Raw genomic sequence first — 20838 nt, forward strand, 5'->3', positions numbered from 1 at the left:
TACACACACATGCAGCTTGTCTTTCGATAAACAAATAATAAAAACAAGATCTTGTTTTAGGATCCCTAATACGAAAGACGAGAACGGGATATACATACATACATACATGGTTGTATGCTGGCTCCACACTGTCGCCGAACTCGACATGCCGACGCGAAAGCGCGAACATTTAGTATGAGTGCTTTTATTTACCGCAATGGAAATACAGCAATGTATATCGAATCCGCCAAAGTTTGTTAAAAAACTGTTCGACGACAGTGTGGGGCCAGCATTAGAATTGTCAATGAACGTTTGGAGAAAAGGCTTCGGTTTGTTGCGCCGCTTCTTCACCTGCGCTTTGGAAGTCGCCGGTAGACTTCGTTTTAAGTGAATGTTTAACGTCAGATTTGTATGTATATCGTACTAAGCTGAATAAATAATTTTGAATGTATTATCAGTAACTACTAAACAGTTGGATTGTATTCTGGGAGGCTACCAGCCCGGGATCGGCTCCCGACGAAGGAACTCCTCTCCGATTCACTGCACGGACATGATATTTTTTTCGTTGAATGCAACGAGATCCCTTTGACGACAACTAAAATTTGTGTCAAGAATGTTATTTTCTATTTTTATATTAAATTCTGGTATACAGGGTATACTGAATGATTCTAAAACTTTGAGTTCCAGTATAAAAACACAAAAAAGAGAAAGTTATTGACTCTCTCTCTCTCTTCCTCGGGTGTTCCTTGCGCAGCTATGACGCCGCGAAGTTGAGGATTATGAATACCCGGCATTCCTGGTTACTCATTATGTCATTAACTTCTTAATGATAATTATCATTAATGATACGGTATTCATTATAATGGATACTAATAGTTTAATGTTCAGTGGAATTAAATTATACCATAATTTCCGAAATATAAAAGAAAGCATTTTAATGCTTTCTTTTAATTCCTAATCAATCAATCCTAAACAATCAAAGTAGCGCAGTAGGGTTTTAAAAAAAAGAAATATTTTGTAGATGAGTGTGGTTTTGGTATCTGCGATAAGATTTTTTGTATCTAGACTATAGGTGTTGTGTCCCACTGCTGGGCAAAGGCTTCCCCCTTATTTTTCCACTCATCTCTCTCCATATCAAGTTCTGGCCAGCCAGGTAGAAATTTGTCAATATCGTCCCGCCATCTAGCCTTGGGTCTGCCTCTTCCTCTGCGGCCAACTGCTCTCCAGAAAGTTTATAGCCCACCTCTCTGGCCGCATACGACAAACGTGTCCGGACCAGTTCCACTTCAGTATATATTGCGATAGGATATTGATAACATAAAAAAATATTTTAAAAAAATATTTAATAACTGAACAAAATATATTTTCCATTTGAATTTCAATATTTTAATTTTAAAAAATATTTGAACACTCAAAACAATGACTTTAAAGTTTAAAGTTAAAAAAAAAGTTAGGTTATAATAATAATATATAAATGACTTTGATGAATGAAAACATTACATAAAATTAACTTAAAATAACTAAAATCCGAGTGTCATTGCCCTGCGTGGGGTAAACGGCTAGCAGAGCTTGCGTCTCTTATTCGCCTCGATGAAATCCACGGATATGGAGTATTCCAATGACAGGACGGGAACCACACGCCTCGTTACCACCACCTCAAGTTCAAACAGCAGACAGTTACGTAACCCGACATTGAACGGCGCAAGCGCAGTCGCGGTATATAAATTACATTATTATGATGGCTCGCATATTTTCACGAACACTGTGATGTATATGGGTAGTGAGACGGTGTGTCGGTAAGTTTGTAAGACTTTGTACAGTCAAATGCAAAAAATTTGCTGCGGTTGGGATGAATGGTTCGAAATATTTTGAGCTCTATCTGACTTATTCAATTTTTTAAATTCAATTTGAGTGATACACATACTTAACATAAATGACGTTAAAAACTTACATAAAAGTTAAAAATAAGTCTACTGCCGACTTCCAAAACGCTGGTGAAGAAGAATCAGCGCAATAAACTTCACCGCAGCCGTAAGTCATGTCAGATGCCTTGAGGCGACTTGAATAAAGTCTGACACTAGTGTTAGCAATAAACACACTCGAAAAGGAAGGAACAACAATAACCGTACCTATTTTATTCCGTATTTTTTTTAAACTAAGTATTTTTATTTTGTTTGCTGACTTTACAACACAGAAATCAATTTTACTTTTGGGATACTATGTTACAATATATGCTAAAAGCATTCCATTCCTAACTAACCAGGAAAACAGAAATTACATAGGGCTAATAAAAGTTATATTTATTTTTAATGGACTTGACAACCAACTAAATCATCGTAAAATATTCTTACTGCATTCTATCTCATCTTCGTTCCTGGTTGCTTTTGGGACTGTGACGTCGCGAAGAATGTTTACCAGTGAAATAAAACCTTAGATTCGGCTGTGATTTTACAACTGTCTGTGTGCCTGATGACAATACCGCCACGAGAAGAAATAGACACATGAAATATTTGAGCCCAATACATCAGAAGAGAGTGGATTGCATCAGTCAACTTTGACGTTAACTTTAACCTGCAGAAAAACTCAAGTACGGTGCAACTCACAACGGCATATACTCGTAAGGGGTTAATTTTATTGTTAATTAGTCACATAAAAATTTTTATGTAAACTTGGCAATCGCTATCTTTTTCACAGTAAACTCAAACTACTTATAGGTGACATAAAACAACGTATTTTTCCTCATTAGACTTAATATTGTTTACATATTGTGGCATTAGGTTAGGTATATTAGGTATAATTAGTTGTAAAAATGCAATGAGCAGCGCGTAACGTTGTGTGTACTCACAATAAGTTGTACAATGAGCACATAATGTATTTTAATGTATCACTCATCATATGTATATTGTAAGGGCAAACCCAAGAAGTGCTTGGTTTGATGTCGTCAAGGATGATATGCGTGACAACTAGGGATGCCGACCGTGCGAGGTGGAGGTGAAATAGTAGGACAGCGGACTCAGGGCTTACGCTTAACAGCTAAGAATGGAACCGAGAAAACTCTAGATAATATATCGTCACTGTCTCGTTCAGATAGAGTCACTGTCTCGTTCAGACGAGAGAGTGATTCTAGGTATATTATCCACTAGTGGTCCGTCCCTGCTTCGCTCGGGAAAACCATAATAAATTATACACATAAACCTTCCTGAGGAATCACATTATCTATTAAAAAAACCGCATCATAATCTGTGACATTATTTTAAAGATGTAAGGCACAGACTGGTAATTTATATTTCGTTGTGTTCGTGACTAGTGCCTGTTTTCCGATGAGAATATTTCGGAAGTCATTGGATTTAAAAAAAAAATACTTTACTGTAATGAGCGAACAGTGGATCCAAAAAGGTTTTGCTCAAGATTCCATTTTTTCATCTCCATGAGCGCCATCTACCGTGGAATAGCCGAACTGATAAAATATTTGACTTCATTGAACTGCTGCGTTCGGCCGTTGATTTGCTTTGCCGCCAGTCAGTGTGTTGTACGCTATTTAGTGCTAGATGGCGTAAGTAATGAGGAAAGAAGCAGAGCCATGCCCCAATGCTCCGTTGCGCTCTTTCGTTCTCCGTTACGTTGATCTCCTTTGAGGGATCATCAATCATCATGAACGTAAGAAAATGTATAAAGTTTCGTTGTACATAGACGTACAACGAATGCAAACGACGGAGCCGTGACACGAGCAATGGGGCATGGCTCTTAGTGCTGGCTAGATGTCGTCAAGAGGCGGGCCGACGGTTGAAACCGATGTGAGGATCCTGGGCTCCGCTCAGTACTTTATAAGTTCAGTCTATATAAGTATAATTTTAATTTTTGTTTTTAAAATGCTACATTGTTTAAATTTTTATCGCTTTCATATGTTAATAAAATCTCAATGAGATGAAAAATTAAATTGTTATAATTAGGCATTAATCATTAAATTTACATTAAAATAAAAGCTTGTAAAAAGAAGTGAATGCCGCCTTTACACTATCGCTGAAATTCGCCAAACTTTGCCTCTATATCGCCTGATGCCGGCTCCCACTGTCGCCGAACATTGCGTAGTTTGTTTGAGAGCTTTTATTTACCGCAATGAAAAACTAGCAATGTAGGTACTTACATCAAAACCGCAAAATTTAGCGAACTGAACAGTTCGTTGAACTTGGTAGACTATATACATTGCTGATTTTTCATTGCGATAAATAAAAGCTCTCATGCAAACTACTCAATGCTGATTCGCGTCAGCATCTGTGTTTGTCTCTTAGTAGCCTCGTGCGACATCCGGGAGCTGGGACACAGGTCTTCCCTATGGATGCATAAGGAGAGGGGCCATGATGTACCACGCTGGCCCATTGCGGATTGTAACGACTGCAAACATCCGGGACATACATTTTTGGTCACCTATCCAATGACTGATCATTATGAAAGTGACTTGACCGGCACTAGCGCACGTCGAGCGTGCCAACCACAGCGCCATTACGACGCTCCTTCGCAGTTTGTTTTATTTTTATATTTTAATTAACTATTGCTTCTCTATTCTAGGGTCTGTTTCCTAATCGGTATTAAGTAAAATGGCATAAAATATTGAATGCAAAGTGTTACATTGACGTAACATTGCCTACATTTTCATGCGTAACTCAAAAACCGGTCCAGCTCTAGTGTTGTGCTCATGTCGATGAAGATTGTCGATATTTTATTACTCAACAGCGGATTCTGATAAGACCTAACGTAGATGTATTAAATTCCATGAAAATATGTTTACTTAATAATGTATTTTATTTTATAAATATTTTTATAAATTTTATAAATTTTTATAAATTTTATAAATAAATAATAATAATGTATTGGATTTGAAATGTTGTATCAGTGCGACAGACAGAGAGCGTGGGCGCGATTCGCACTCCATCTTATCATTAGGGGCCGGCGGCGCGCGTTTCCTTTCTCTTCTATTCGCGTCTCTATTTATTGTCATACTCATCTCCACTTCTAATTACTACTAGGGAGGATAGTCTCCCTCGTACCTTATAACCGTACCTATATTAACCGTATTTGTATTCTCTCCTAGATCTACTACTAAATTAATCTATCTCCTCACTTTTTCATTTCCATGTTAATTCATCTAATCAATTCGCTATAAACATAGTTGCTGCAGTCATTACTACAAACTTACGCGCAGATTCATCGATATCGACATTTCCCCGTCGCGTCCCATCACTAGAGCTCATTGAAGCGCGGCCACTTTCACTGGGCAGTTCCTACTTCATAATGTTTGTATTTCATCACAACATCGCGTGGTTGTCCCACTGCTGGACACGTGATCATTAGATAATGACCCTAAAATTAGAATAAATCTATCTTACGATTTCGAAGACACAATTATCGATTTTGAGTCCCGCCGCGTGTCACCCTGGACTGTCAGATACGAGAGCAAGATTCATCAGCATCTTGTGGGAAGAATAATAATTATTTCAATTCAAAAACAAATTCAATTGCAATGGAAAAATGAGCTGAAACAAAGAAGAGAAGCCGCACGCAATAACTAGAAGTAAATACAAACATAACGATTTGTGAACATCCTTATCTTTACATATTTTAAAACAGAGTCCTCTGCTGCGTCTGTCTGTCTGTTCGCGACAAACTCAAAAACCACTCCATGAATTTTCATGCGGTCTTCACCAATAGATAGAATGATTCCTGACGAAGGTTTAGGAGTATAATTTATTACGTTTTTACCAGAGCGAAGCCGTTACGGGCCGCTAGTACCTATGCAATAAAATGTCTTTGGATTTTACTTTAATTCTTTGTTTAGAAATTCATGCGAGCGAAGTCGCGGGCAAAAGCTAATATGTTAACACGTTAACGATTTGTTAACACGTTATATACTTCATACTCGAGGGTTCACGCGCGTCACGCTCGGCTGCTCCCCCTGTGGCTCAGTTTTGAAATGGCCGTGTTTCAGGGCAGGTTCGATTCCGACACAGTAAGTGGGATAGTTTTTACACATTGCTCAAAGTTAGCGATGGCTAAATGTGTGAATTTTTGTAACATTATTAGGTGTTGTCCACGGCTCCGCAATTTTTTTTTACTATAAGATTGCAGTCGTTAAAACCCGCCAATCCACCATGGGCCAGCGTGGTGGGTCATGGCCCCTACCCCAAGCAGCGGGGCTAAATGAAATTAAACGGCTGATGTTGATGAAATAAAATATTATTTATACATTTAAGCAAATGATAAACACAAGTTTCGAACTTACTTCGGCATTATTCAATCTGTGTGATTATTTAATTAAAGCTTTAGAATCAAAAGTCTCAGCTTTCTGTGTTTGTGTGCGAGACACAAGGTTAAAGTACACGTTGCGTAACGTCCACCGACGTGACGTGACGTAACGTCACGTCAGAGATCCGCGCGCTGATGTGAAAGCCTTTAACCTTTGCCCTCGGCCACGGAGCTTCAGCTACCTGCTTTAGCCGACTGCGGCGGAATAGGCTTGGAAGAGTTTCACCGAAACTATGACTGAAAGAATCGATTCAGTTGGACACTATCGCCCAAAATGTACTTATTACTACGGAACACGTAGTTTAAGCCAAACTCGCGCTTGTCTCGTTTTGTATAGAAGTTTATTTTGTAACGAATCGGAAATATACGGATGTGCATAATACCGTGGACTAAAACTTAACAAATTTTTTTAAAATCTCGTTTTCACTAAATAATTCTTATTTCTTTTCGTACATTACATATAATTAAATGTATTGATTATCTTAATTATTTTATGTTATCTGAATTGATTATCTTTAATTGTAAACACAATTGAAAATTGGAGAAAACTGACGTTTTATAGTTCTGACGTTTCGAGCCGCATTATCCTTTGAGAGATGAGTTGTGAGGTTGCTTTTGTTCGTCTTCTGATTTGCAGACTGTCTTAATATTTCCCTTCATTTGTTTTTCTTGTAATATATCATATGATATTTCTTAAAACGTTTAAGTTTACAATATTATTATTATTTTTATAACTTAGCCCTCGCACCTACATTGACGGCAATAACTGAAAATCAGTGTTTTTGTACTAATGTGCAGAAAGTCCACTGAGTTGGGGCCTTTTTGCCTTCCTGCAGCACACTAATTCTGTTAGCGTTATGCTTGTATGTACATATAATGTTAATATTGTTTTAATGCTTTATATGTTATTGTTTTTAGTGTCTGTGGCGACACAAATAAACGTTTTTATGTCTATGTGATTACAACGACCAGTGGTTACAGAGCGACCAAAATTCAAAATTTAAAAAAGTTAAAAATACCTACGTAAAATTGAAGCAATACTTAACTACTTAGGATCGCGTGAGAATCGGGCACCAGGATCGCATAAGGTAATAGATAATTGTACTCGACTTCGATCCACTACCCTCGATTGCCACAGCAAGTCATGTTGACACACTAACGTTCGACAGCTGTGGAATCCGACGATTTCAGCGTACTAGCTTAGCACATGGCTTTACTCGGATTTTCAAATAATACTTCCATAATATATTTAATTAACTATTATATTCAATAGCAAAAATTACAATTAAATAACACAACATTTTATTTAAACTAAATAATAACGCCCGTGAGGCGTCGTGCCGAGAACCCTGGCTGCATTCCCGCGTTGGATAGCGAGATTTATGCTCTGTACGAAAAAGCAGCCAGCCCTCTCGGTCAAGCTCGGTCGTGGAGAGATTATTTTTTCTTAGTAAACATTTTGAACAATGTTTTTTTTCCTCATATCTCGTCCGTCAGATGGCGGCCGCCATCGGAAGAGGATACAGAAGAAGAAAGAGTCCGGTTCTGATCCAGGTCAATCTGACACAATATTTAACCACTTTATAATCGCTTAAATATGTAATATCGATTGAGACATACGGGCTGAAATTCTGTTCAAAATTCTAAATGATATCTGATAGGTAACATAATATGATCTGCAAACTTTACCTGAAAACGTTGCCTTTAATGAAACATACCGGAAAAACTAGTAAGTTTCGCTGCGTCAATTATTATCCACTGGATAGGAACATCAGTGGAAAATTGATGCAGTCGACGCCGTGGTCAATAACTAATAATAATTCAACAATTATCACAGCAATTCTGTAATTATTTATTTTTCAATAAATGGAAATGGCAATCCAGATTGCTCTTCTAAGAAATGTTGGTGGTCTAAGTAAACTGCCTAATACTAATTCATACGTAAACACTTAGTATCGTGACCTCTAAAGACTTCCATCCAACTCCTGCCAGCAGGACTTGTATTCGCATCTAGATTCTATTGAACACATAAAACGCAATTTTAATAAGGAGCCTTGAGCTCCGACGCTCAACGTCTGTGGGAGAAACTGGAAAAACAAATAGAGAAAGAAAGAGAGAATGCAATTTTAACAACCCAATCTTTAAAGGTCATACCAGATAAAACTAGAGAAAAGCTTTTAAAAAACGCAGCGTTTTTCCAACACTCCCGTCCGCTTTATCGGCTGTGTGTTTCCAATCTGTTACAGGTCTCTGTTACGCGAACTCGAGGCAGTGAAAGCCAGGCGGCGAGCCGAGTCGGTGCCGTGAAAATGAAGTGATCCGTGATTTTTTTTATTAACTTTTTTTTAAATTGGACACTGGCCGTTTACCCGTATTTTTGTAAGTTTTTTTATTTACATTAATAAAAAAAAATTTAAGATTTAGTTTAATTCAGTTTCTAGGTTTTTTTCAATTTTTTCAGTAAATTAAATTTTATTTACTGTTATTTTTGTCTAAATTTATTTTATTTTCTGTTAAAATTTTATCGAATTTTATCGATTTTTTTTTTGTTTTTTAACGACCTACCTATTGAGGTAGATCGTTAATTAACAGTCGAAAATTAATTTAGTTAGAATATCCCACAGAGTTGGATTTCCGCGCGTCGCTTCAGATTCCATGACAATGCATTATTATGATAAGCATGACCTGATCGTGCTGCAGGATCGGCTCCCAATGAGGGAAGTCATAAACAGTTTACAGCAGAGACATGGGTTTTTTGTCAGGCAAGACAAGACGAGATCTCTTTGACGACAAGAAAAAGTCGTAGCAAAAATGACATTTTCGAAAAAAACAATTTTATCAATTGCAGGTACAATGTACCTGTGTTGTCATGGAAACTGAAGCGACGTGGCGAATTCCAACTCTGTAGGGTAACTGGAAGTAGGAAATCTAACTTGCAAGATTTGATTACAGACAGACAAAGTTCGTAATAACTCGAACCTTCTTTATTTTGACGATATACTCTGTTATTCATAATAAGTTAAACCATACCTACTTTTAAAAGCTCAAGCTTTCTTTCTGTCTATAAATTTTAAATATATAAAATGCGATATTGACATAACATACTTTACCTTAAAGTATGCTTTAACGTCAACTTTGACGTTAATTTTAATGAGCGCAGAAAAACGTAATAAGCCATTTTGTCTAAAAGCCAGCGGCGCGCCGGTTAAACTTAACGTCAAAATTGAACTTTTTTATAAGGGATATCTTTTTGAATAGGACAGGTACTTTCTATTTTTTCTATGCCTAATTATAATTATTCTGATTTCAAAAAAATAAATAAGTTAAATCATTGTATGTACGTGCGTACAGATAAATCGCATCACACACTACATGTTCAATGTACCTTCTCTAACTACTAACAATAAATAAATACATTTTGATTATGTGCTTAGGTTTCTGTGTCCGACGTTTTCTGGCTGAAGATGAACCGGAATTTCAGATAATAGCTGTCAACCGATTTATAAAACAGATGTGTTCGTTGTTTCAGACACAGAAGTATCGAGGCAGACGTCCTGTTCCGTCCAACATGGCTACAGACACATTCAGTTCGGACAAAATGGATTACAAGTAAGCCTTACGTATTATATACAATTTCTGAACACTCTTTCAAACAATAGAACTCGATCTAAATCGCTTCATCTATTTAGATAGTACAGACATGTGGTCCCGCCTTAGAATAGGACCACTCCAAATCATGACCAATCCAAACGACGGCGGCCGAGTGCAAGTCAAAGTTAACGTCAAAGTTGGCTGGTGCAACCCACCCTCAAATTCGATTCATCATCATCATATAACAAACAACTTTATTTTTATTGAAATAAACTCAGTTCTTTTCGTTTTTACCTGTACAGATTACAACATTATGTATAAATGGTGGACTTGACGCCACATGCCATTCTCTGGCAGCCGACCATTGAACCAAACAGAGATAGCCGGCTATGCTGCCGATAAAGTACAAAAAATAACAATACATAACTAGTTGTTCGCCGCGAACTTACACCTCGCGAACACTATACATGTTTGATGAGTTTTTACAAAATTGTGACTATTTTAAAAACTTTTAAAAACCGATTTTGATGCTCCACGAACTTAAAAATTCTATTGACAGATCCTACCAACATTTTAAATTTCATCAAAATCAGAGCAAAACGGTTCGAAAGTTATCGCGTTACAAACATACATATAAAAAATGTATATTTTTGCCTCAAGTTGATAGACATTTGTCCTGAGTGACATAGTTACGTTTTGTACGATATTCACACGGGAGTAAAAACGAAAGATGCTACTATCAAAGATATGGAGATTCGGCTGTGATTGTACGACCGACCGCCTGCCTGACGTCAACCCTCCCTGGGAATATTATTGTTGCCTATGCTATATGTGTCCTTAGTCATCTCGTACGATGTCCGCGGGAAGATGGAACATTGTTTTGTCTATAATCACATAATTTTTTTCTACCATTTAAGCATATTTTTAACCAGTGTACCTACGTGTACACGTGGCTGTCTGTGACATCAGTGATGCTTCGAATAAACCGATTTTGATCTAATTTTATTTGTTTAACAGATCGAGATTGTTCTTAGCAATAATGAATCACTTTTGCCTTTATAGCTTTACCTAGAGATTGCTCGTTGCGACCGCCTTGTGTATGACATTTTCTCTATTTTATTATATTTTTATTGAGTACAATTAGCTATTGTTTGTGCAATATAGACAGTAAGTACCTACCTTGATGACGAAACGTGTCTTTTCATAAATACTACCCAACTGCCTGCCTGGTCTCTGGTTACATCCATGGTTGAGGCAACAAGTTTGATATAGTTCCAGTTGTTGCAGTGTGACCTGAGGCTGGCGTCATTCTGTCACCAATCCTATTCTCGATTCTTATAAATGCTCTTAATCTGTTCGTACCATTTCTATGCCGATAACTTACAATTTTATACACAGGCGAGTATCGATAATTTGAATCTGTCGATTACTAACTTAAATCAGAATTGGAGCAGTCTTAGTTCCAAATGATATCGAAAGTTAAACACTTGCCAAACTTATTTCATCCCATACAAATTATTATAGACATTCTCGTTTCTTTTTAATATGTAAGTATATATGTGACTTTATCAGCAAAGGCATGGAGTTCCACAACGGCAACGACCCAGCGACGCCGAACCTGAACGCCAGCCAGAACCTGGAGAACCCCGGCGTGGAGTCCATCGCCGACTGGTACGATGGCTCCGTCATCCTCGTCACCGGAGGCACAGGTCATTTGGTTTCCCTCAGGCCCTTGTCCTATTCAAATTCGACTACTAAATTATTTATTCGACTTATGACGATTACAACTCCAAAGCGCAGGTGAAGAAGCGGCGCAACAAACTTCAACGAAAAAAGGCTTTTTTCGCCGCGATTGTACTGTACCGTCCCCAGTTGTATGACGTCCGTCGATAGACAACACAGAAATTGTATGGAGATTCGAACGACAACTTATGGAATACAACGGAACGGCAACGTGCTACGTTAACTCAACGAAGTAAGGGACGTGGCACTGATTTCGATGACTCAGTGCATTCGAAATTACAATTTTGAAGATTCTGCTGTGTGTACAATCGACTACATGTCTGTCGTCGACGCTTCTTGGAAATGCTATCTATCAGCCCTCAGTCGCATCGAACGACATCGACGAGAAGAAATGGAGTGATCCTATTGTTGGACAATAGAATCAAATCGTAATGTCTTATGATCATATCTTTGTCAAAACTCCTTTGACAAAGTCATTTACTTCCCGCAGGATTCGTAGGGAAGGCCCTACTGGAGAAGCTGCTGCGCAGTTGCCCGGGGATCGACACCATCTACGTGCTGATGAGGCCCAAGCGAGGGTTGACGGTGGAGCAGAGGTACAAGGAACTGCTGAAGAATCAGGTACGATTGCGTTGAATAATTTACAGTACCTACAATTACCCTTTTGACAGACTGTAATAATGTTTAGTCTCTTGTGCACAAGAGACTAAACATTATTACAGTCTGTTTACGCATATAAAACTAATATGTTTGGTGATTTTATGATGATATCCAGGTTTGATTGACGACTAAGTGCATGTTTACGGGATAAATTCGGCATAAATACTAAATATAGGTTCGGACGACATTATATCATGCCATAATATTTATGATAGAAAGTAGTAAGAGACTACAAATGGTTTTGTTATCACGTTATTGAAAATATTATAAGTACGTACATACATCGGCGTAAGACGTAAAGAAATGAATTATTTCGACTGAAATGACAAGGTCTCGACAGTTCAGTGGCACTGTCTTTAAGCAGAGATTGGGTTCGATTCTCGTTCGAGTCCAAAATGTATTGCCATTATTATGTTCAACTCTGATTGAATCAAAATCCGCCAGGTGTTTGACCGCATCAGGACGCGCTGGCCCGACCGCCTGAGCAAGCTGACGCCCGTCACTGGAGACGTGGCGGCTCCCAACCTTGGCGTCAGCGCGGAGCAAAGGGAACTGCTTCGAAATGTAAGTCCTGACACGATTCTTATGCAATCTAAGTTTATTTCATGTATGACGCTAGTGCTTCATCGGCGGTGTCTTCACAGATCTGAGCCGTGTTGGAACACCAACATTAAAAAGTATTTATTTTATTTTTTTTGTATACGGCAAAATTATCTGTATCCAACCTTCTCGTTCGTTCTCTCTCTAATAAACGGCCACGTTTCTCTGAGCTCCTGAACTTTTATTTTACCAAACCTAAATCTACAGTCCGCTATATATTTTACATGTCTATTCAGCCGACACGCTAAGTTCAAGCTAAAGCTTAAAAAAATGAATGACATATTTGACAAATAATATGTTTTTAAGCTATAATCATGGATTTAGTAAGTACTTGCGGAGTAGCTACTAATTCCATGGCTATAATACACAATCGTGTCAGTTCGTTGGATGCAGAAACTGAATGGTGAAAGAACAGTAACGGCAGAAATTCTGACAAAAAATTTGGATTATATTGGTGCTTTAAATACCCTAATAATTTTTTTATATCTCCACTATACAGACATAAACTCAGTGGTTATAGTTTTATTATATATGCATGTAGAATGGATCACAATAATGCAATTAGATATCCAACAAAGTTTAATAAATTCATATTCTTCTGATTAATTTATTACATCCAAATCAGTGTTCGGTGACATCACGTAAGTATTAGCATAGACGTGGATTGCGCCGTATTTGGCTTCATCCTTTACGTATACATATTGATGTATTTACATAAAATTTAAATATAACTGACACTTAATGCTTATGTTCTTAGCTCTCACTCACGTTAAAAATATTTTTCATAGAACCATTTAGGTATAAATATCTTCCGCGTGCCTCCCAATAATCACCAAAATTAAATGTATCATCAACTCAAAGAATTTCAATTGGATAAAAATTAAGCGTAACTAACGAAATTTCAGTAAAAAAATTCTGTCTGTATTATTCTTTCTTTACTCGTATTGTAAATGAAACATTACAGTCTCGCGGCTCATAGATCTGTATAAAAAATATATAATCTTCATCCTTTAAAAAGTCTCTCTCTCCCTCTGTTAGGTCTAATAGATGGCATATTGCGTTAGGTCGAATGAAGCTTTTTAATAAATAAATGAATAAAGTTAATCTTCTATCGATAGGTAACAACGGTATTCCACTCGGCCGCGACCGTGCGCTTCACGGACCCGCTGCACACGGCCGCCGCGCTCAACGTGCAGGGCACCGCTTCGCTGCTCACGCTAGCCGGCGACATGCCCGGGCTTAAGGTGAGCTGCGTGTCCGTCCGTGTGCACGAAATTCTTTCTTGTGTCCAATAGATTTTGACTGACGTGAAACAAATATCATCAACACCTTCAACATGTTTACCAATTAAAACCAGATGAAAATATATTATTTTTAAAACGATGTATGAAGGAGGTATACAGTATACCTAGGTCTGATATTTTGCACTGCTCTGTTGTCTGCTAAACTTTTGATAGTTCAACATATGTATAGCCAGTAATTTAAAGGTTACGAAAACACTTGTCATCTGGTGGTCCGATTGGCTGTTTGTCTGCTTGGTAGTATAATAAAAAAATGTTATAAAGGTGTATAATATGTTTATAAAGGTGAGTGGGTATTGAAAGATGAATGAAGAACGGAAACACAAAGTAACAGCACATGTCCCCCAGGCGCTGGTGCACGTGTCCACAGCGTACAGCAACGCGCCGCGGCCGCACGTCGACGAGGTGGTCTACCCGCCGCCCTACGACCCCGACAGCATCGTGCGCTGCACCAAACTGCTGCCGGCCGAGACGGTGGAAATGATCAGCGCGTCTATTCAGGTACCTACGACAGAGACAGGAGATGTGAAAAAGAAAAGCACGTCACTTGTTACTCTTTTACACATGTATTCACATTTTTGTCGGAAGGTTGACGAGTATTATGTACTTTATGACCCTGATAATATTGTGAGGTGTTCCTGATAATAAACTTCTACAAGTTGAGACGGCGGAAACGATCAGCGCAACTCTTCAAGTATGGCGAAGACAAGAGATGTGAAAGAGAGAAGTAAAATGAGACTGTGTACTTTATGATCCTGATAACATGTAAAACGTACTAGCTTCACTTCAGGTAAGAGTCACACAGGTAAAAATAGATAGATCCACTCTAGTCTGCTAAATAGATTTGCTGATTCTAAAAGATACGAATATATGTTCCGCTGCCGCTAGTCAACATGCCTCTCCTGTGGGAATTCCAGGATACCATATAACTTATAGGGTATATAATATAATATAGGGTAAATAAATAAATAAATATAGGGTAAATATAGGGTATATAAAAAAAAATAGGTAAATATAGGGTTATATACCCTATATTTACCTATTTTTTTTATATACACGAGTTTGAATGCTCGAGTGCTACTGAAATATTTGTATTATCATCATAATTAACAAGATAATTGACCCTAGATTTGTCCCCAGGGCGAGCACCCCAACCCCTACACCCTCACGAAGTCCCTGGCGGAGTCGATCGTGTACAGCCACACCGACCTGCCCGTCTGCATCGTGAGACCTTCCATAGGTGAGTCTGCTTTGTGACAACCATTGACAAGTCTCAATTAAAAGAAATATATTTTTAATTTAGATTTTTATACCAGTACTAGTGAAATGCTAAACTAAACAACACAGATAAAAAAAATGGTTGCCTGTAAAGTCGGTTTTACGGGCGAAGATTTTACGTGACAACGTCTTTTTACGCGCGCGGCAGACCGATCATAGTTGAGTGGGAGAGAGACGCAAGGCATTCGGCGGGCCTCTCTCTCGTTCGGTGACTCATCGTAACGTTACCGGGCGTTACACTTTTTCATAAGTGACTCCCAGCCGCAACCTAATTTAAGACGTTGTCACGTCAAAATCTAAAAAGGTACCTTATTCACTACTTCTATACTCTCTCTATCGCATCTCCGCGTGTTCTCGGTTGCATTCGGAGCTGTGACGCCCCAAAGCCCAGGGTTAGCGTAAAAAAATTGCCATTTTTGGCTGTGATTTCACAACCGCCCGCCTGACATCAACCCTCTTTGGGAAAACTGTCGTTGCCTATCATCTGTTAAGGTCTTTGTGTCCCATAGTCGTAGTAGTACGACATTCACGGGAGGGATACACGCATACATGCCTACCAAAAGCTTGTAATAATACCACGTCTAAATGATTTTATGACAAATCAATAAGTATTCTTAAACCGTAACCCACAATTTCACTTGCGCTCGTTATAAATATCTTATCGTTTGTATGAGAACAGCCGCGTGGCCAGTAATCAATACTTATTATTAATATATGGGATTCATGGGAAATTACAGTCGGTTGAATGTTTGATGGTCGTTAACGGGTTTTTTAATAAACATAACTATAAGATCACTTCTTTGTCTGTTTGTCTGTCTAGATCCTTTATCTAGAAATCGTTTAGAGGTATCAATTTGAAAGTATCAAATAAGTGCTTGGGTCACCCTATGATCTCTTTTAGCGAAATTACGTCTTTGGAGAAAAGGCTGCGGGGAAGTTTGTTGCGCCGTTTCTTCTTCACCTGCGCTTTAGAAGTCAGCAGTAGACAAATTTTTGATTTAGATAAGTGATATATCATCCCATGTTTAATAATTATACATAAAAATGTTTTATTTCGTTTCAGTAACGGCTGCTTTTCAAGAACCTTTTCCAGGATGGATCGACAATGTGTTTGGAGTTACTGGTGAGATATTTTTTTCTTTTAATATAGGTATTAAATTAAATTATTAATAAATAACTTAAATTTGTTTTTAGATTCAATAAATATTTTCGTCTAAATATCAATCTGATAAGTAAAAACATTTATATTATCTTCATATACAGTATTCTCAAAGGAAGTACTTGCATTTGCAGGACTTGTCATGGAGATCTCGCGCGGCACGTACCGCTCCGGCTACTGCAAGGAGCGGTGCGTGGTGGATCTGGTGCCCGTGGACATGGTCGTCAACTGCTGCATCCTGGCCGCCTGGAGACAGGGGGCTAAGAAGTGGGTATTCACCTCTCATCCCCTTTTTTATCTCCTTGATTTTTTTCCTAACCATAAAGCATAATAAGTGTCACTTTATTGATCCTTTTCGACAAAGTAACGAAAAAATGAAAGTTATAAAAGACGAAGTGACGAGAGAATGAAGATTCTCATCAATAGATGATCTATCTTTTCTTTCTTCTTCTGTAGAGAAAATTTAATCTCTCATCACTTCGTCTCTTTGTTAAATTCAATTAAAATTATTACATTTTTTTATATAAATTTACAACTTCTGGATCTCAAACTTTTAAGTGTCACCTCAACCCCATTTGAGCCAATCCTGCTCTGTCGCAGGCCCGGCCGCTGTCCGGTGTACAACGCGACCTCGGGCTCCATCAACCCGCTGCAGTGGGGCCAGTTCACCAGGTTCTGCCTCAAGTGGGCCCGGGAGAACCCCACCAAGTACGTCATGTCCCTCGCAAGATATTTTCTTCAATAATCTCTAAGCTCAGGATCTGTGTAAATAAACTTTAAAATTTTTTGTTTTATAATCGACCGTCTGCTTGACGCCAACTCTCCTTGTTAGTACTATTGAAGCTGTTGGCCATTCGTCCATCTATCGAAGTATATGGAGCGGTTTTTTCTGGGTTGGATACACAAATTTTGTCTAAGTAACAAGTGTGCTGTGCTGATAGATATTAAGTTTTCTTTGGTTAGTTTTCCTACTATGTAATACATACGAGTACAGTTCACAAATTGATTAGATTTTCTAAATCTAAAATATCACAATGTAGGTCTCATCACATGATTATGACCAGGAATCTTCCTATAGACGATACTTGACATGCTGTCGGAGATGTTATAATAATTTTCTTTACGACTTACTATAATTTAAATGGCGTGTTATACCACAGGGTCTACGTGTGCATTGATGTATTGGAGTAAACAAAGTGAGGACAACTTCAATGTCAAGAGATGAGAAAACTAAAGAATTAGTTGTCAAGTAATTAATTTCGATGATATTGTGTTTTAGGTACGTCATGTGGTACCCCAACTTCTCATTCACGGAGTCCAGGCTCATGAACACATTCTGGGAGGTGTCCCTGCACTTCCTACCCGCCTTTTTGTATGATGTAATCCTGCGCGCGCAGGGGAGAAAGGCCATGTGAGTATACGTTCGCTTCATATCCTCTTTCTTGGAGAGTGCCATCAAAAATTAAAGCACTTCATAAAGAATATAAAAGTATCATGTTGTTTCTAATCGGTCTGCAGAATTGTCACGATTTCAGCCACAAAAACAAAAATAGAGATACCTCATAAACTTACTAGCTGATCTAAAGTCGTAGAAGACGTGCCCCATGAATGCTTTTTAACGATGCAACGTAGGACAACGCAGAAATTGTATGGAGTTTATATACGTCGACACGTCAAAACCTGTTTAAATCAATAGGGCACAACGGAACGAAGCAATAGGGCCGGGCCCTTAATAATGTTTCCTTGCGGCTGAGATAACATTGCCGTTATAAATTAATTCTATTCGTTTTGTGTATCGTGTTGTTTCGTTGAAATTGGTAGTCGCAATTATAGTAGCCAACTACAAGCCAAAACTACTATAGTCCAATTAGTTAAGTCGCCACTACGATGAAGAAGAATTAATTCATCATTACAATGTCTTATTCCAGCATGATGAAAATCGCACGCCGCTTCAAGATGGCTGCCGCGACCGGCGAATACTTCGCGAACCGTGAGTGGCAGTTCGGCATCTCCGAGTACACCGCGCTGCACAACGACACGCTCGCGGCGATAGATGGCGCTAGTTTCTTCCACTGGCCCGAGTTCAACTGGGAGACGTACATCGGAGCGTACATGCTGGGCATCAGACGGTTTATTCTGAAGGATACTCCTGATTCGCTGGTGCAGGCTAGGGCTAAGTTGAGGAAGTAAGTAGAAGCTATATGACATTGTTATCGAAAATATGGGTTACCCACAGGCAAAGATGTGTTTACACCCAGCAATTCTCAATTTCTTCCGATACAAACCCATCTATCAGTCAGCATAGTACCTACTACGAGGGAAGAAACTGGTAATAAATCCAGTAGTAATGCCCTGATTATCTAAGGAAAAGTCGACTAGTTTCATTACATCATCTATTCCTCAATTTACCCTTAACTTAAATTAAAGACAAAGTGAAAAATATATATTGTAAAATCTACCTTATGACTTTATATGTTTATGGTGTAGAACAAATGAACAAATCTCTCCAAAAAAAAGTAGCCTATTTCACACTCCCCCTTTCAACTACCCCATATAAAAAAATCACATTAATTGTGAAAAATTGGACTATTTTATGGCTAAAGGTTACAAAATGTATTTATTGTGATATTTATTTAATGTTTCAGATTATATTGGCTGAACAAGTTTATGCAAGCTGCCACCGGGATATACCTTGTCAAGTTCTGGCTGCGAAGGATGCGGTAGGACCATGCGCCCCTAAACCATAAGTGATAAATGATTAAACCTGTCGTTGGGGTGTGCTATAGCAATTATTAAGTTACTGCTATGGAGTTATTTCTTACCAACTTATTCATAAAAGCGAGCAACGGCGTAGAATAAAGATATACTATCTCTGTTAATTGGTAGAGAATATGATTCGAGCGCATAACGGTAAAAACGCGAATTGGTAAATGAATATGAGATGGCGAGAGTCCACCATTGTCTTAGATCATTACTAAATGATCAACATGCCCACTGCATGTCTTTATATAATAAAGTTTTAAATTTTTGAGACAAAGCGTATTTTAAAAATCAATTATTGCAATTTTTATGAATAAGATGATAACAGTGCTATTCCGTGGTGCTATAGATGCATTTTATGTATAAAATGCATCTTTTGTTGCCATAAATATCATCTCCAGTGATTAAATACTAAAATGTAAGGGCACTTTCTATATTGAAATTCCATTCCATTAATATTTTTCCAACATGGTAACACTTGAGATATTTTTTGCAAATAAATTTGGTGTTGCAAGTAGAAAAAGATCATGACATTAGTTTATATTTAGTTAATATTGTTCACCGCCTGATTTAAAAATCTTAGTCGATTTTATAAATTGCTAACTGGTGTACTATTTCATAGGATATTCACTATTAAGCCATGATAGATAAGGGAAGGGAATTTTTCAAGAGAAAGTCCCAAAGTCTAGTTCATATTTAGTTCATATGAAACTTGCATGTTGTGTTTAAACAAAAGTCCATCTGTCACTGTGACAGTTGCTGTCAATAACTTTGGTTCTTTCATGGAATTAGTAGGTGCTACGTAGTACTTACTAAATCCATGGGTTATTTGGTTTTGTTTTCAGACGAAAATGAATTGAAATATGCAACAAATATTATGATATGCCCATATTATCTTCAGTATACAAGTCTTTAGCAACGCAAGGAAAGATATTTTATGTTAGGTTAATATAAGATAAATGTAAATAGATATCATGTATAACGCACCATATCGAAAGTATAAAAAATAACTATCAACTTGTATTAAAAAGAGATTATTATCGCTATTGCATGATAAACTTTTATATTTTTTGTATGCGAACGTTTCCCTGTACGTCCATAATTTATTGTATAATATTATATATATTTTTCGGATTTACATCAATTATCTATATCATAAATTATTCTAGATATAAAAAAACCTACGGTAATACTATTACTTTTGTTTGTATTTTATATTATTTCACATTGTTATAATTATTTGGTTTGGGAAACGTAGATCTTTTTTGAATTTTTCAAAAAGTCAGAATTATCGTTCTTAGCAAAAGCGTATAGTTTGTGTTTTATGATATTTTTGTTATATGTTACATATAATTATCAATATCATCACAAGGTATGTTATCAATATCACCGTTTTGATAATAAATGTATATACACAACGTACGTTTTTTTTAATCACTGCCACCATGCTTTAGATCAGTAGAAGCA

The 20838-nt window shown here is 37.6% G+C and overlaps 1 protein-coding gene across 1 annotated transcript; it reads left to right on the plus strand.

The window, feature by feature from the left end:
• The first annotated feature begins 8511 nt into the window (after positions 1-8511).
• Positions 8512-20789, plus strand: LOC128681764 (putative fatty acyl-CoA reductase CG5065). The gene is made up of 14 exons (XM_053765923.1): positions 8512-8658; positions 9809-9888; positions 11443-11579; positions 12104-12234; positions 12718-12837; positions 13992-14117; positions 14523-14675; positions 15315-15414; positions 16516-16575; positions 16746-16878; positions 17212-17319; positions 17891-18022; positions 18540-18797; positions 19257-20789. Exons 2-14 carry the CDS (start codon positions 9848-9850, stop codon positions 19333-19335), a joined length of 1578 nt encoding a protein of 525 aa, XP_053621898.1. The 5' UTR covers positions 8512-8658; positions 9809-9847; the 3' UTR covers positions 19336-20789.
• Positions 20790-20838: the final 49 nt, after the last annotated feature.

The sequence above is a fragment of the Plodia interpunctella genome, chromosome 28 (genome assembly GCF_027563975.2).
Source record: "Plodia interpunctella isolate USDA-ARS_2022_Savannah chromosome 28, ilPloInte3.2, whole genome shotgun sequence".
Lineage (NCBI taxonomy): Eukaryota > Metazoa > Arthropoda > Insecta > Lepidoptera > Pyralidae > Plodia > Plodia interpunctella.

Excerpts from the sequence above, each read along its gene's own strand:
- LOC128681764 (XM_053765923.1), top strand. The coding sequence starts at position 9,848 with ATGGCTACAGACACATTCAGTTCGGACAAAATGGATTACAA. Across the intron at positions 9,889-11,442 it reads TCGGACAAAATGGATTACAA|CAAAGGCATGGAGTTCCACA; the intron begins GTAAGCCTTACG and ends TGACTTTATCAG. Across the intron at positions 15,415-16,515 it reads CATCGTGAGACCTTCCATAG|TAACGGCTGCTTTTCAAGAA; the intron begins GTGAGTCTGCTT and ends ATTTCGTTTCAG.